Genomic DNA, 16,352 nt, shown 5'->3' with positions numbered 1-16,352 from the left:
TGCCCTCGGATTAATGGTTTTGGTGGACAATTAGGGCACTGCTCTAAACTTTGTATGCTAGACTCACCGGTGCGGCACGTCTCATGCCCTACGGGAGGCGGAAGTAGACGTTAAAAATAACAACAACAACAACAAAGCCTAGCCCACTCAGCTGGGCTTGGCGTAAGTGGAACGGTGCACTCGACGGCGAAGGCAATGGAAAACGGTTGCAAGAAACGGCGGCGGCGTTTTTGGCTGAGTCATCCAAACCCCTGTAAAAACCTCCTCCCATAGACATGCTTCCCCTCACTGGCTTATCTATGGGAGAGCGGACGGGATCCCGAGTTTTCCACTATCTATGGCCGTATGTGCTTTTCTGTTCGAGTAGGAGTGCTTATGAAGTAGGTAGCCTCAAGGTAAGAAAACCGAAGCGAACCGGAGGAAGTGATGGTGAATGGCAGGATTAGCATCAACCTGAACGTTTACAAGACAAAGACAGAGCACAATATGAACATGAAATCCTCAAATACAGTCGGTACACGGGTCTCGACAAGATCTAACAACTTTACGCAAGATACGCCCTTCCTCCTTCTACCCTCCTCCTTCCTCGATCCTTCTCTCACACTTATACACCTCATCATACCATTCTTTCAGATACAACCAGACATCTACCAATTAACCCACACAACCTCGGGCAAAACCCCCCTCATAATCTCCCAATGTCCCAGCGCGCTCTCCTGCTGCCACTTCTCCAACAAGCTCGTATCATTCCGTCTCAAAACCCCCAGCTTCTCTGCCTCCGCCACACTGCCATTGGCACCCCTAAGCAGATCCTCTTCCGTGACTTCCCACTTGGGCAACAAGAAGGCTTCTCTGCTCGGAGAGTTGAGAAGGTCGCGGGAGGAAGGGTTGCGGAAGGTAATTTCTTGGGTGGAAGACTTGGTGCAGAAGATGACCATGTTGGTGAAATCACGACCGTTGTGAGCGGCAGCTTGGGCTTCGTCGCGCGGGTGTTCGCGGAAGATGCGGCATGATGGACCGAAGACGGAGCGGATTGTGTTGACGATTAGGAGAGGGGGTGGGTGGGAGAAGTCGCCTGCGTAGTTCTATAGGGGTGATGTGTTAGTGACCGACGGTGGATCAGAATGGTTGGGGGAAGATAGAGGGGAAACATACGATGGCGACGACACCGTCTGGCTTGAGAAGGGAGTTCAAGTTTTGGAGGAATTCGTAGGTGAATAGGGCGACGGGCTCAGCGCCGCCGGTGAAGACGTCATGGATGATGTAGTCAAATTGCCCGACGCCTTGGGTCTGGTTGACGAGACGGTCGGTGTAGCTGACTGCGTCTTCGATGACAGCGGTGTGGTTGGACGGAAGCTGGAAGTACTTGGTGGCGAACTCGTGGACGACGGGGTCGATTTCGACGACGGTAGTGTTGATGCCGTGAGCGACGAGGGCGGCGGGGGTGGTGCCGATGCCGAGGCCGCTGGAAGACGTTAGTCAGAGTATAAGAGGATGGGGAATGGGAAGACGTACATAACCAGAGCTTTCGCCTCATTGTCAGGGACCGGGTGAGGCACCTCAACCAACCTCACAGCCTCCAACATGGCAAAAACACCATAGATGGGTTCAGCAACCTGATTCCCCTTGAACCGACCGGTATCCTCAAACTTCACCCACTCGCCACCAAGCAGACTGTGGTCGCACCTCAACACCCTAAACCCGTCTTTCAGACTCTCCACCACCGAGACATATCCCGTGAGTGAATCCCGGCGGTCCAAGATCTTCCAGCCCTCCTTCTCCATCCCACCATTCAACCAAGAAAGGGCCATAGGCGACGGCAAATGCGGGTTCAAAAGGGTAGTATGCAACAAAACAGGCAACCCAAACAACAAGAACTTGGACGGCGCAATGGTCGTGTACGAAGCGGCCAACAGACCCTCCAGTCCGATCCTGGTCATGTAGAAGTTCGTGCCGATATGCTGCGCAATGAAGCTACTGGTCACCTTCTCGGCCACCTTGTAGAAGCCGAACGAGCCCAGACCAGGCACAGCATCAGCGATGAACTTGGGCAGCGGGCCAAAGTCCGCATACTCGAGGTTCGTCGCGACACAGGCGGAGGAGATGGTGATCAACGGGAAGATGGTCAAGAGCTCCGTGACCAATGGACCATAGGAGCCGCCCAAATACCCGCTGACTCTGAAAAGGAGGTATTGGACAGCCGGAATGTACATTGCGATCAGAGGCAGCAGCTCCACGGGTTCCACTGGCAAAGCGCGATCAAGGAAGATGTTGGAGGCCCAGCCGGTGAAGCAGGCGGCCATGACCAGCTTGGAGTGCCATATCGAGGCGGGAATGGAGCCGTAGACGGGAGAGAGCACGAGCTGCGAGACGTTGGAGGCGATGGCGATCAGGCCGAGCAGGATGAAGCAGTGGATGTAGATGGCGAGTTGGCCGGCCCAGTAGCCCTTTTGGGTGCGAGCCTTTTTGGCGAGGTCCTTGAGTTCTTGCTCGTAGGCTTCTTTGGACTTGGCGAGGAGGTCGGGGGCCGATGTTGCTGTTGTTGCTGTTGCTTTGGGCATGGTGTCGGCTTTGGAGGCTTTCCTCCTTTTCGTTGCCTTGGGGGCCATCGTGTGAGATGATAAGGTGGGTCGGGGGTATCAGATATCAATGGTCATGAGGAGAGAAGGGGAGAATGTCAAGGTGTCATTAATGGAGGAGGGGGAGAAGAAGTGAAGACACGATCATGAAGCACTCATAATGAGAACAAAAGATAAGAGAAAAAGAATTGATAATAGTCTATCCCAAAACAAGCAGCCAGCTGCAATGTGGTCTCAATGATCCCGGTCTCGTCTTGGTGGTTGCATCGCGTTTCATGAGAAAATGAGACCAAGAACAAAAGAGGAAAGGAGCTCTTCTCAATCGCGACGACGGCAGGAGGGGTAGCTTTTGGAGGGGTGGATCCCATTGGCCCTACGGCTGGGGGCTTTGAGCTCTCTTACAGGCCAACGGAGCGACGGACCCATAAATGTGCGCTAACGCGGCCACTAAGGCGCAACACCCGGGGTAGCCTACAGCGAGCTGGAGAAATGTTGGGCATAGCGTCATTGGAATTGACACGTGCAACTCGACTTGCTGCCCATGGAAACTTCCATTCCAGCGTCCCATCCACCCGATGCTTTCCATGGCTGGAGGGGTCCTGAGCCGGATTCCTCAACATTTTTTTTAAAGGCCACTAAGTCCAAGTCTCGTCCTCCTCCCACTTTTCTTCCCCTCTCGACCTCTCGACCACCAACGACGAACCACCAACGAACCAGACGCACCTGTTTCGAACACTACCCTCCAAATCATCGCCATCATGCCTCTCGTCGCCCAAGGTTACGCCGACCTATTCAACTTTGTTGACTACAGCAAGCAGAGCCTCGCCCGTACGCGACTCCACACCCACATTCACATGCCATTTTCTCGTCGATCTCCAGCTAACAAGCATCGTTGCGCCACAGTCTCTGCTGCTGCCATTGCCTTCAACCCTACCTTCTGGAAGTGAGTATCCTGGCTCCTCTACCTGATCATCAACTAATCCCTCCCTAGCATCGTTGCCCGTAGAGGTTCGTCCGCGCAAACCCAACCAGCCCACCGGCCCAACGGCCCAACGCTCGATAATGAGACCCTCTAACACATCTCCACCACAGAATACCGCACCAAGTTCCTCACCCGCGCTTTCGGCGGCAATGCCCAAGTAGCCTGCTACTTCCTGGCCGCCACCATCTTCGGCCTCGGCCTCGTCCGCGACTTTCTCTACGAGCGCGCCCTCCGTGACCAGCCCTCGCACCCGCTCCTCGAGGGTACCAACGTCAACTATGCCGCCTATGCCCTTCTCGGTCTCGGCAACCTCTTCGTCATCACCTCTACACTGCGCCTGGGTATCACCGGCACCTTCCTCGGTGACTACTTTGGCATTCTGATGGATAGCATCGTTACCGGCTTCCCCTTCAATGTCACCAGCGCTCCCATGTACTATGGCTCCACTATGAGCTTCCTCGGCACCGCTCTGCTCTACGGCAAGCCCGCCGGTCTTCTTCTGACTGCTTGGGTTCTCTTCGTCTACATTGTCGCTATCCAGTTCGAGAACCCCTTCACTGCCGCCATCTACGCCAAGCGCGACAAGGAGAGGGCCAAGGCTGCCGGTACCGGCAAGAAGGAGCTCTAAATTCGAGCCAAACAAAAACACAATCTGCAAACGAAGGCGATTTCCTGAGCCGTTGACTCAGTCTCGGGGATCGCCGTGCCCAGCCGAAAGGTTGGGCATGTGAGCATGACGTAGGTCCCATCCTTGTGTTCCCACCCTACGTGCAACTCCCAGACAAACAACCGCTGACTCAACCCGTGTCACCAGGAAAATTATACATCGCTGGGCTACGTACCTACGCACGCATGCAGTTCAAGTTTGATGGTGATAGTCAAGCTGGCCTGTCTATGCGGTCAAGTCGTAAGCCTCCGTCTCTCAACGAACGGCATTATATGGTGATTGTTATAACTGGTGCGTGAAAGAAAGCACCGGACGAACAATGTTAAAAAAGCCTGCCAAGATATCAACGAAGAGAAAAAGAAAGGGTGATGGTGTTGTGCGAAGAAACAGTGTGCGTCCGGTGCGTTGGCCATCAACTGGTTCCAATGGAGAATGGAGACCAAAATTGGTGTATGTGGGAAGATTGTTTGAAGATAGGTACTATTGTACAAAGATGGATATGTATATATATGACATAAATAACGCGAATGATATGACTGGGCTCGACATTAATCAGACCCCCTTTCCCCTCTACCCTTTGTTGCCTTTGTTTGCGGCAGTGATGCTTTATGACTGTCACCAGGGGAGAAGCACTCATGGCCTGACGGCGGAATGACCACGCCGTACGTACTCATCTGGTCTTTGTGGCCACGATGGATGTATAAAATGCCCACAACCTGCCACATCATAATATTCCTTCTCCATGACGAACTAGAGGTAGTCAAGCAAGTTCTAAACACCAACGGAGGCTATGATTATCCCCGTCCAGGCTTTTATCAACTCTCTCTTAGCACCCCAGTGCATCGAGCTGAACCTCAGACGTTTGCCTCGCTACGACCACCACCTCGATTTTAGGATTCGGATCAAAGGGGAAGGAAAGGAAGGAAGGAATGAAGGGATCTGGGAAAGAAGCGAAATAGAGCCAGCCCATCTAGAAGTTAGGTAGGTAGGTAGATTGCCGTCGCCGCCACTGGAGGACTGGATGGAGGAGTGGAGTGGCTTCTCGTAAGGTTTTACCAGCAAGGGCGGTCGGCAGATGGTGAGATGGGTAAGGTTGCTCTCTCTCTCTCTCTCCGGCTGCTGAGAGTTTTCGCCGTCCGTCGGACTCCTCGTCGTCGTTGTCGTCGATGATGATAATCGAACCCGGCGCGACGCTCAGCTCGTGCTAAGGATGGATGCTTTCGAGAGAGAAAAACAGACCAGAGGGCAGGCAGGAGGTGACGGGGGAACGATGATGTTCTCCACGTCTGCCTCCGACGACAGCAGCCTTTGCTACTATCGCTTCGGTGCCACGAAGACGATGTACCACAAGGGCTATGATGTCAATATGGACGCGAGCGTTTATGTACTTAGTGGTTCGAACAGATATGGCCCAAGCATGCTCCTATTCTAAGACCATCGTATCTAAACAAAACATATTGGACAATAAATTCATCGTTGGAACTGGAGCAACGCCTTGTATTATTCCCCGTCGAATATTGGACTATTAACTATCGGTTACCAAGCTAACACTGAACCATACACATGGTGTGTTCGTATGTCTTGGGTAGTCCGTCTGCCCTCAATCCAGTTACCGGGAGGTAAGAGGACGGTGAAAAAGCCGGGCTGCTCAAGTTCAAGCCGGCACTGGACTCTGTGGCATGCTAGGCCTGGGTTATGGCTTCAGGTGGGAAGAGCCAGGAGTATGAGCTTGATGTATAGCTACCTACCTCTAGCCAGGTTCCAGTCGGGATACATGTATGATTTCGCCATGGATTAGGTAATGGCATCTGGATCCCATTCGATGGCTCCGCAACCAGCAAATCAAGTACCGTAGTTTGCGCGAGCAACCCTCGTCTTGTTTTGACTTCGACGGCAAGATCTCCAAGGCCGCCCGGTCATGCTGGTCGTCGCGTGGAGTGCTGGCGTTTTTGGGAGTTGTAGTGCCTGGATAGAGTAGGACATAGCCACCACACCACATCGCCGTCTTGTGACTTGGGAGAGACGTACGTCCCATTCTCTTTTGGCTTTGTGGTCGCCGGTCTCTAGAGGAGGTAGGGATCTTCCTAAATTTCGCGAGGAGCCGAACAAATGTCGCAGGTTTCGCAATGGAAAGTCTTCTTGCAAACATTTTCTTGGTACGTTGCTGCTCTGAGTCTGATGCCTTTGGCGTTCACGGTGGGCAGAAACCACTCGACGGCCTCGATCTGACCGATGCGTATAGGCTGCCCATTTCTTGCAGGATGGTGTTCTGGTTCAAGACATGGACGTAGCTAAACCCAATGTCTACATGGGAGGGAGCAGGCCGGTTGAGACCGGCCGCGTGAATGCTCGAATACAATGTTCAACCTCGATATCGGCGCTTTAATTGATTCCAGTTGTCCACCATGTGGACGCGTTCTGCCTGGGACTGGTCTCAGCCGATCCTGTCTATTTGCAGCCCAACCTTTTGGAGGATAGCGCAGAGTGTCATAGAAAGAGTTGGTATGTGCCCTGTTGCCGATGAGAATGCGACACTTTGCGCCCCTGGGTCGAAGACTTTGCAAGGGAAATTTTCTGCAGAACCGGTCCAATCATGGAGTTAGGATGGTAGGAGTCACTCGGCAGAGTGATCAGATGAAAGAACAGATCATTTTCTCTGAAGAGTCCAACGATATGATAGAGGAGATGCGTTGGATCTTTGGGGAATTATCCGGACTTCAGACGAAAAGCTCGTAAGTCTCAGGAAGGGCAACGGTCTTCAATACGAGACACTCATTTCTCTCCTTTCTCCCCTGCCAGTGACCCAGTATTCGTTGTCCTGTGTGACGTACCGTTACAAGCACAGGAGTATTATCGCTGGAATAGAACAATAGAGTAACGGAGTAGTAGCCAAAAGGTACTGGTAAGTTGTGATAGCTATTGCTTGCTGAGGAGCCCTATATAAGAGGTCTGGGAGACTTCTTTATATAAGGGTCCTCTATGGTGCGCCGCTGCGCCGCTGCCGCGGCGCCGGTACTGCGGCGCCCTCCTTATTGGTTTATGTAGCTAATTACATAAGTGATCCCTTATTGGATCGTAACATCCTGGTTGGTCCGGACCTGCAACTGCATTGATACGCGGCTTCCTTGGGAGTTGTAGATATGAGGCCCAGGAGGGAAGGCGCAACCCGTCGCTTCGAACCGAAACTCCCGCTTCCTACTCCAGCCGCTCAATCCACCGCCACTAAGGGGCGCGATGCTAACAAGCGAGGTCGGAACGGGGAAGACACTCATCTATGGCACAGCACTCTGGATGGAATATCTTTGACTCAAGGCCAAACATGACCGAAACGAGCCCATAGAGGCCTACCCGAGTCTCATCATCCTCCCGCCAAGTAGCAAAGAAAGTCGGGCAAACCATCCGGAAACGACGAATATTTCCCTCTTTAGCCTCCCTCTCAGGAGGTGGACAGTGAGTGGAAACCAGTCGCTTTCTTCTCGAAGACTATGCATGGCGCAGAGCACAACTACTCCATCTACGATAAAGAGCTGCTGGCGATCGTCCGAGCCCTACAGTGCTGGAGGGCCGAATTAGTAGGCCTGCAGACACCATTCTTGGTTATCACGGACCACGAAGCCTTGAAGTACTTCAGCACGAAGCGGCTGCTCAACCTTCGCCAGGCCGGGTGGGCAGAGTTCCTGGCCCAATACCACTTCGTGATCTCTTACCGCCCAGGAAGGGATAACGGCGCGGCGGACGCGCTTTCGAGAAAGTCGCTCGATTGGGAGTCGCGAACTAACCTGAACGGGGCCCGTCTGACGACAAGGGAAAGGCTTAACCGCGGAGATGCTCAAGACATGGTTAAGAAAATACAAGGTTACCTTGCTAAAGCGAGGGAATTGATGACGAAGGCGCAGGACGGGATGGCGAAGCAGGCAAACCAGCACCGACGGGTGCCCGACTTTGGCGTCGGGGACAAGGCGTTCATCATTAAACGAAGCGAGCTGTCTGACAGGCCTAGTAACAAGCTGGACCTCCCGGTAACCAGCCGTTGGTTCAAGATCAAGGAGAAGTGCGGACATTCCTATCGTCTCGAAGTACCGGAGGGATGGCGAAGCACCGACGTCTTCCACGCAGACCGCCTGAGGAAATACCCAGACAACCCACTACCAGGACAGCACATGGAGGAACCGGCTGGGGAATACGTGGGAGACGATGTCGAATGGGAGATGGAAGAGATTCTGGCATCGAAGATATATCGTGGGAGGTTTCAGTACAGGGTAAGCTGGCGGGGCTGCGACCCAGACCCAGAATACTACAACGCGCGGAACTTCAAGAATTCAGCTCGCCTCATCAAGGCCTTCCACGAGCGATACCCAGACCAGCCGGGTCCCCCCAAACGACTTGATCATTGGCTACAGGCGGCGGACGCGGAAGAGTTCGATCCGGATCACGACAACGATAACGTGCCCGCGAGAAAAGGGATATGACTGACAAGACGACACGTCGGTGCGAGGAAGTGATGTAAGGAGGTGATGCGAGATTTTGGGGTCTAAACCCACTTTATATATATTCTAGCTTTCTGTGCATTTTTGCACGACTCGGGACGAGTCTTTTTCTACCGGGGGGTGATATTACGGCACTGGCAGATGGGTCCTGGCACGTGATGTCGTGCCGCGTGCACAGGCTACCTGGGTGTGACGAACGGCAGTCTGATCTGCCTAAATGAGATAGCTGAAGGTAGTAACTATCAGAGTCGTTCGGTGAAGCCAAAGGGTTCACAACAAGTATGCTCGTAATACTGGTCTCGGTGATAATGATCTATTGACTACTGTCGAACTATCTGACAATCTGAGTTCTCCCGTAGTCCCTTTATACCTGCTCGCCCTCTGCGAGATATCTGTTTCCGGATGTCCACGTAGACGTGAACCCCATAGCGTGTGGTTTACAAGCTGGCTCGATTCGTGAGTCTGGCTCGACTGGTGAGCCTGGCTCGACTCCCCAGAGCCCTTGCCTGCCCAGAGCTCTTTTCCTGCCTCTGGTTACACTGTCTAGCTTACGCGTGGCTGTTGTGTACCGGTGGCTTGGTTGGCCCGTGCCCGTCATTATCAGCTCGTAACAAGATGGGAGGAGGCCTTGCGGGAGGAGGAAGAGCGGGAGCGAGAGTGGAGAGGAGTGATTTTGTCATTTCTTTTATCTTTTCCTTTGTGCTACAGGTTCCGTCATATACTGGCGGCTCGCCCACTGGGCGATTCGATTATAAGTGTTGGGCCGCGTTTACGCTATGGGCAACACATGATTTACATTGGCAGTAGGCCTCGGTTTGCCCTCGGATTAATGGTTTTGGTGGACAATTAGGGCACTGCTCTTAATTTTGTATGCTAGACTCACCGGTGCGGCACGTCTCATGCCCTACGGGAGGCGGAAGTAGACGTTAAAAATAACAACAACAACAACAACAACAACAACAACAAAACCTCTCCCACGATTCGCGACTGCGCTATTGAGCCATACCTCCGGAGAGTAGGACAGCCGTGACTATAACAGCCACCGGTGGTGATGCGAACGTGTGCTTAGCGAAGTATGGAAATCTCGGGGCCTTCCCCGAGATAGTTACGGATGATTGTCGAGGATGGTAAGTCGCCAGAGAAGATGTCTTCAAATGAAAAAGAAAGGAGAGAGAAACCCAAATCACCCAGAAAAGGCAGCAGGATGCTTGTCATCAGATCCCTATCCCAAGTTGTGTTGACGCCAATGCAACTTGTTCAGCCGACTTCATGTCTCTCCCGACGCTCCTCCTGGAGAAGCGTAATGAGGTGTCCAGATGCCCTGTTCAATGCCCTGTTAAGTACAAGTTCCATGGTGTTGGCCTTCCTCTGTTATCTCCGTTGAGGCGTCATCTCCAGGGGTTGGTGGTGGAATTTGTTGTTGTTGTTGTTGTTATTTTTAACGTCTACTTCCGCCTCCCGTAGGGCATGAGACGTGCCGCACCGGTGAGTCTAGCATACAAAATTAAGAGCAGTGCCCTAATTGTCCACCAAAACCATTAATCCGAGGGCAAACCGAGGCCTATTGCCAGTATAAATCATGTGTTGCCCATAGCGTAAACGCGGCCCAACACTTAAAATCGAATCGCCCAGTGGGCGAGCCGCCAGTATATGACGGAACCTGTAGCACAAAGGAAAAGGTAAAAGAAATGACAAAATCACTCCTCTCCGCTCTCGCTCTCGCTCTCCTCCTCCCGCAAGGCCTCCTCCCGTCTCCTTGCACGGTGAACCAGCCTGTCCAAGTCCACCGTAACCCTCTCAATATCGTGGCCATGGCCAACCTCCACCCCTCTATTCCGTAAAAACCTCGTAAGGTTGTCAGCGGCGCCACCGCCGTCAGAGTGCTGTTGCCAGAGGGTCTGGCGCCATGCCTTTCTCGTGCAAGTCCACGAAAAGAAGTGCGAGGTCTGGATCCTAGCGATGAAGCGCTGCCAGTAAACTCCAATAGCAAGGGAGAGATTCTCCCGCGTAGCCGCTTCGCCCGTGACCGGGGAAACTGCATATGCCTTCCTGCAGAAAAAGGGATGGAAGGGATTCTTCCAGCTTCCACAGAAGCATGTCAGCAGGGCGTCCTCGTGCTCGAAGCGCTCGTGGTAGTCCTTGAAATCCCCGTGGCCAGACCTGGCCGCGAGGAGGTGGTGTAAAGAGCGTCTGTCCAGCTCTTTTAGTTCGTCGTTAGGCTGGATAGAGACCCCCAACCGGTAGTCTGCATAAGACTCTGGCTTGTTCGCGGCCCACCATGCCTTGAAATCCGTATGCGCCTCCCTCTTAGCAAGCCGCCTTGAGTGCGCAAGGGTAGCCAAGCCTTCATTGACTACCTCTCCTCCTTCGGCGCCCGCCTTAGCGAGCTCGTCAGCAATCTCGTTGCCCGTGATGCCCTTGTGGCCGGGTACCCAGCGGACATCCACCAAACTGGGGCCGTAGCCCTTTCGGATGGCGCGGAAATCGAGGAAAGCCGCTTGTGACGACGCAGCTGGGGTTCCTCGGAGTCCTCTAATGACGGACGTGTTATCAAGGCATATCGTAATGCGTGGTCGGGCCTGTGCCTCCGGGAAGAGCGCCACAGCGGCCTTGAGACCATGCCGCGCGCCTTCGGCCTCCGCATCGAAAACTTCCGCTTGTTCTAGCTGACCGCATCCGCGGCCGAGTTCTGTTTGTCCTTGAAAGATTACGTAGCCAAAGCCTACGCACTCGCCCTCTGGTCTTTCTTCGGCGTCGGGGTCCTCCGCGTGCGCTGGGGGGCCCATCTGCTTAGCTATCATAGAGCCGTCGGTGTAAACGACAATCTCCGAGGGATCTCGTTGGAGAAGCCATTCTTTGAAATCCTTGGCAGCCCTGTCCTTAGACGTGGGCGCTGGATCTTGGTGAGTGTCTCCGTTATAGACGGGCGGCTGTAGAACAGGTCGCGGGAAAGGCAAGGCGAGCTGTGCAGCCGTCTGTAGAGTTGTAGGGCGGCGAGGCAGGCCGCGCGGCGTCATTCGGGGTTCCGAAAGACGCGGGACGAGCGGGTGGGCAGGATCTAAGGTGAGGAGGCGCACAGCGTGCCGCCGCCGGGCCGCTTCTAGAAGAAGGGGGACGGGAGGCAGGCTAGCTTCGCGGTAGAGAATGGCAAGGCGCGTCGTTCTCCACACTGGTAAGCTGGCGCGGATGGCAATGTTAACCGCAGTCTGGACTTTATGGACGAGGTCCGCCAGTCCATTGCTAACAAGCGGAAACTCCCCTTGTTTACGATGAAGGGCGTGCTTCTTATGGCCTGGCCACCAGATTTCAGAGCCAAATAGGGCCTTTGGCAGGACGACAGCCTTCATAGCCTTCACCATGGAGCCTGGAGGGGCGCCGTGGTAGACTCTGTTGAGACCGCGTATGTGGCGGACTACCTGCTTGGCGGAGGCGAGCCTGTGCTCAATGTGGTGCTTCCAGTTCAGCTTGCTGTGGAGCCAAATCCCCAGCCAGCGCATTGCCGGCTGTGCAGCCACCTCGACTCCTCCGTGTGTAATGGTTGGGAAAGGCGCAGTTTGTCTTTTCCTGGAGAAAAACTGAATTTCGGTCTTGTCCGGCGAGAAGTCAACAGCGTTGTCTACTCCCCATTGAACCATGGCGTCCAGCTCTCGTTGGGCCTTCTCTGCGACCTCTTCGTTCGAAGTGCCAGTAACAAGAACTGCACAGTCGTCTGCATATCCAAAATGCTGTGCTTCGCTCTCTCCAAGGCGATGGACCGGCTCTGTGTAGAGCAAGTAGATGATGGGCGAGGCAGGGGAGCCCTGAGGGAGCCCGCATCTGAGACGGCGCATAGGGGTGGTCACCCCTGGGTATCGCACGCAGGCCATGCGGTCCGTCATAAAAGACTCAACCCAGCGAACCACGCAGTCCGGCCACCCTTGCTCCCGCAAACGTAAGACCAGCCTATTCACTAGGACGGCATCAAAGGCGCCTTTGACATCCATGGCTACAAGTGCAGCAACGAGTCCCTTGTCGAGTGCAGCTTCGATATCGTGAAACAGAGCTTCCACAATGTCAACGGCCGAACGCCTTGGAAGGGCGCCAGCCTGCTGGGGATTCAAGACCCCGTTAGAAATAGCCGTCCAAGCAATCCGCCTGCCAATAAGGCGTTCGATGCCTTTTCCAAGGCAGGACAGGAGTGAGATGGGCCGCCATCCCTTGGCCGTCGTTTGGTCTTTCCCAGGTTTCGGTATCATAACCACTTCCGCCTGTCGGAAGACTTGGGGGTGGTAGCCGGTAGCGACGCAGCCCTGATAGAGCCGCAGGACAGGGTCTTTGATCGCTTCCCAGGATGCTTTCAACATACGGACGGTAATACCGTCGGTGCCGGGGGACGTGTTGCCAGAGCCGCAAAGTGTTTTGTAGACTTCATCCGCGTGTACGACGGACGACCAGGGTAGGCGACGGCGTGGTACTGTGGGTACCCAGCCAGTTTCGAGGTCTTCCTCTTCGCTGTTCCTTTCTAGAAGGGCCGTGCGGAGTGCCTCCGCTTTGGCTTCTGGCTCGATCACGGTCTGCCCATTGATGACTAGTGGGGGGGCCTCCATCCGGTCGCGGGGCTCGTGCCACGCCACGATCCGAAAAATGTCCTTGTCGTCTCGCGCTTTCGTGATAAGGTCATCGAAGAACAGCTGCTTTGCTTCTCTGACTATCCTCTTAAACTCCTGCCGAAGAGCTTCTATCCGCTGGGGGATGGGATTCGGATTGTTGTGCCGATAGTTGCGGAACATTCTGGAGGCCTGCGCGCACGTTTTATTCCACCACTTTGCGTTTTTCTCAGGTCTTGATGGCCTGCAAGAGATTTGGAGGGCCTCTGTAAGGACGTTGCAGAGGGCCTCGGCGAGCTCGTCGAGCCTTTCCGGGGAGTTCTCGCCTGCAGGGAGGAGCGGGACCAGACCCATGAGAAACGAGACGTTTTCGGCAAATAGTTTAATAGCCTCTGGGTCTTCACGAAGGACCAGTCGACGGCGAGGAGGCTCTACCGGTTGGATAGGAATGTCCGTAATGCAGACTTGGTGGTCAGAGCCGCAGTCCGCCTCTGGGGCAATTCTTGTTGAGCAGAGTGGTATGTTCGAGAAGGTAAGGTCGATAGTATTACCGCAGTTGTGGGTAGGAACACCAGGGGCCGTCAGCAAATCCAGGCCATGCTCTGTAACGTAGTCCACAATTCGCGTGGCACTCTCTGATGTTTCCGCACCAGGTTGCCAGGAGTGGTGTTTGGCATTGAAGTCGCCAGCGAGGAGTGTCCTTGTCGTTGGTTGCCAATTTTGCAGTAGCTCGAGGGCCGAAGTATCGTTTGACCGGCGGTAGATGTTAACGAAAGTGACACCCTGCGTCTCTACCCATAGCAGATCTCTGGTATGGCCGAGAGTGAACCCTCCTGCTGCCATTTCCCTACGAACGTACGTGGCGACGCGTGGGTGGGTAGTAGTCTCACTTGTCCATGTGCGGACAGGTGTGTAAAGAGCGTAGAGGGAATGCCCGGGAATACCAAAGCGGCCCTCGTGGAACCACACTCGTGGCTCTTGGATCATAATCACGTCCGCTCCAGCCTCACTAGCAGCTTGGAGGGAAATTTCGTGCGTGTCGCGTGCTCGTGCTACATTAGCCTGAAGGACACGCAGTCTGGAATTGTTCAGGCTATCACGAGAGGGGGTTGAGTGTCTACTCATTGGCCGTCGGCCCTCTTGGAGGGCGTTTTGTGGCGGCTAGAACGACGGACTGCGTTATCCGAGGAGGCGTACTCGCTCAACTGGACTACTATCATGTCCTCATCAGCTGGGGGCTGGCTTTGGTCAGAGCTGTTGGATTTGGACAGCTCGTCGGGAGACGTGGGGGTATTTTCCTGGTTGTTGGAGGGGGCGGCGCGGTTGTGTTTCTCGGTGAAGAGAGTGCCACCTTTCTGGCGAATCTCTCGCTGCTGATGAGGTGTTGGGCGGATGATGGTATCTCTTTGGCGTCTCGGGCGCATAGGACACTCGACGTGGGTGGACTCAAAAGGGCCACAGCAGTTGGCGCATTGAGTGTGACGGTCACATTCTCCGTGAGCAGTACGTCCGCATTGTGGGCATTTAGCAGCGCGAGCGCACCCTCTACGTCCATGCCACCCAAAGCATTCGGTGCATTGGTCCAGTGGGCGGCGTTTCTGGACGAGGCGGCTGACGTTGCTAGCGTCGAAAAGGCGGAAGGGAGAGACAGGCCTATCAAAGGAGATAAGCCAGGTAGCATAGGCCTCGCCAGGGTGGTAGGACTGGGAGGGACGGAGGGCGACGGGCTCTTGGCCGGTTTGGACGAGAACCTCGTCCTTGATGGCGGTAGTTGTGTCTACAGGGACCATGCCGAGTCGCATCGTCATAGGCACGTTCGGGACGGCATAGGTGACCCATTTCTTGGGCACTTCGACTTGGATGCAACCAAAAAGAGAACTAATCTCATCCTTGTGGGCCATGAGGGTCTGGCGGGCAGCGTCATCCTTGGGCACGAGGGCAAAACCAGTAGGGACCTTGTGGCAGCCAGGGATGTCGGTGGGGGCGAGGCGGAGGAACGTTTGCACTTCTTTGCGAATAGCAAAGGCATCTGTGTTGACGAAAGGGGAATCCCTATCTAGTCGGAGGAGGACGCGGCCGTCACTCTGGGGTACGGCAGCCTTGCGGGTAAGGCTGGGGCGGGGAGTGGAGCGGGAAGCCGAGGCGGAGGTGGAATCTGTACCGCGGGCGGCAGCATCCGCGTAGGAGATGGGTCCCTTTCCCTTGCTGGCAGAGGGAGTGGAGACATTTTTGGCGGCTGGGTCAGACGTAACCGGGGTGGGCGAGGGAGATGAGGCAGAGTTTTTCTGTAGAGCGGCCGTGATGGTCCGTGCGAGACGGTCAGCTTCACGTGCGTGAGCGGGCGAGACGGCGGAGAAGCGGGCGAGTTCGGTGTCAAGAAAGGCGGCGAAGGAGCGATAGACCTCCGCTTTGGCGAGAGCTTCAGAGATGAGGGTCTCAGCGAAAGACGTGATGGGGCCGGAAGCAGCAGAGGTGGCGGTGGTGGCGTGGGCAGGACGGGCTTCCTCGTCCGCAGTTCGGGCTCTCTTGGCCGACTGCGCCGTCGTGGAGGGCGGGGGCAGGACGAAAATGGAGTCCGGCAGAGGTGTAACCGGTACTATAGCCGGCGGCGGTGGTTGGGGGGGCCCAGAGGGCGAAGGCGTAGACATTTTGATGTTGTGAATGTTTGGATATCGACCGTGAAAACGGCGATTTAGGTGGTGTTAGTGATTTTGCGGGCAACCAAGAGTTAGCACTAACACTTGGCGCCAAGGGTTTTTGTTGTAGGAGGAAGATAAGGGTTGGTGGTGGAATGAGACGGTTGCGGGGACGCGGCGGGCCGCTGCGGGGCACCACGGGGACTTAAGCCCACCCCGGGCTAGCTCCTTTTATGGTGAGATTTCCTCGACTCTCGGCACATGCATGGTACATCGGCCTTCCTTTGTATCAAATCCTCATTAGAGCCAAGCCTGCAAATGTCGCCCCTGCCGGCAATAATAAACGCCGCCGCCGAGTGGATAGATGGGACCGTCCCATTCAGGCACCAGGAGCTGGTTAGGGGTGTGAAACAGG

At 54.8% G+C, this 16,352-nt stretch overlaps 5 protein-coding genes across 5 annotated transcripts; 2 read left to right on the top strand and 3 right to left on the bottom strand.

Moving 5' to 3' along the window:
• Positions 1–266: 266 nt before the first annotated feature.
• Positions 267–2,680, bottom strand: SMAC4_03851 (uncharacterized protein). Its single transcript, XM_003347705.2, has 3 exons — positions 1,516–2,680; positions 1,156–1,465; positions 267–1,085 (listed from the first exon to the last, which is right to left on the bottom strand). The coding sequence occupies exons 1-3, from the start codon at positions 2,607–2,609 to the stop codon at positions 648–650; spliced, it is 1,842 nt and encodes a 613-aa protein (XP_003347753.1). The 5' UTR covers positions 2,610–2,680; the 3' UTR covers positions 267–647.
• Positions 2,681–3,245: 565 nt separating this feature from the next.
• Positions 3,246–4,766, top strand: SMAC4_03850 (uncharacterized protein). The gene is made up of 5 exons (XM_024655590.2): positions 3,246–3,407; positions 3,483–3,522; positions 3,571–3,587; positions 3,672–4,299; positions 4,376–4,766. The coding sequence occupies exons 1-4, from the start codon at positions 3,338–3,340 to the stop codon at positions 4,187–4,189; spliced, it is 645 nt and encodes a 214-aa protein (XP_024511465.1). The 5' UTR covers positions 3,246–3,337; the 3' UTR covers positions 4,190–4,299; positions 4,376–4,766.
• Positions 4,767–7,713: 2,947 nt separating this feature from the next.
• Positions 7,714–8,697, top strand: SMAC4_03849 (uncharacterized protein; the record flags this gene model as incomplete). Its single annotated transcript, XM_003347703.1, has 2 exons — positions 7,714–8,487; positions 8,629–8,697. 2 exons carry the CDS (start codon positions 7,714–7,716, stop codon positions 8,695–8,697), a joined length of 843 nt encoding a protein of 280 aa, XP_003347751.1.
• Positions 8,698–10,412: 1,715 nt separating this feature from the next.
• Positions 10,413–14,288, bottom strand: SMAC4_14053 (uncharacterized protein; the record flags this gene model as incomplete). Its single annotated transcript, XM_066091758.1, has 1 exon — positions 10,413–14,288. One exon carries the CDS (start codon positions 14,286–14,288, stop codon positions 10,413–10,415), a length of 3,876 nt encoding a protein of 1,291 aa, XP_065947660.1.
• A 134-nt stretch (positions 14,289–14,422) lies between these two features.
• Positions 14,423–15,949, bottom strand: SMAC4_14052 (uncharacterized protein; the record flags this gene model as incomplete). The annotated part of the gene is made up of 1 exon (XM_066091757.1): positions 14,423–15,949. The coding sequence occupies one exon, from the start codon at positions 15,947–15,949 to the stop codon at positions 14,423–14,425; it is 1,527 nt and encodes a 508-aa protein (XP_065947659.1).
• Between the last annotated feature and the right edge of the window lie 403 nt (positions 15,950–16,352).

The sequence above is a fragment of the Sordaria macrospora genome, chromosome 7, assembly GCF_033870435.1.
Source record: "Sordaria macrospora chromosome 7, complete sequence".
NCBI lineage: Eukaryota > Fungi > Ascomycota > Sordariomycetes > Sordariales > Sordariaceae > Sordaria > Sordaria macrospora.
Note: the sequence above shows the minus strand (reverse complement) of the source record. Positions and strands in the feature narration are given on the sequence as shown.

Bases quoted from the DNA above. Each gene is read 5' to 3' on its own strand.
- SMAC4_03851 (XM_003347705.2), bottom strand. From the start codon at position 2,609: ATGGCCCCCAAGGCAACGAAAAGGAGGAAAGCCTCCAAAGCCGACACC. The intron at 1,466-1,515 runs GTACGTCTTCCC...AACGTCTTCCAG, and splicing joins GAGGCGAAAGCTCTGGTTAT to CGGCCTCGGCATCGGCACCA. The intron at 1,086-1,155 runs GTATGTTTCCCC...TCACCCCTATAG, and splicing joins CAGACGGTGTCGTCGCCATC to AACTACGCAGGCGACTTCTC.
- SMAC4_03850 (XM_024655590.2), top strand. From the start codon at position 3,338: ATGCCTCTCGTCGCCCAAGGTTACGCCGACCTATTCAACTTTGTTGAC. The intron at 3,408-3,482 runs GTACGCGACTCC...GTTGCGCCACAG, and splicing joins CAGCAAGCAGAGCCTCGCCC to TCTCTGCTGCTGCCATTGCC.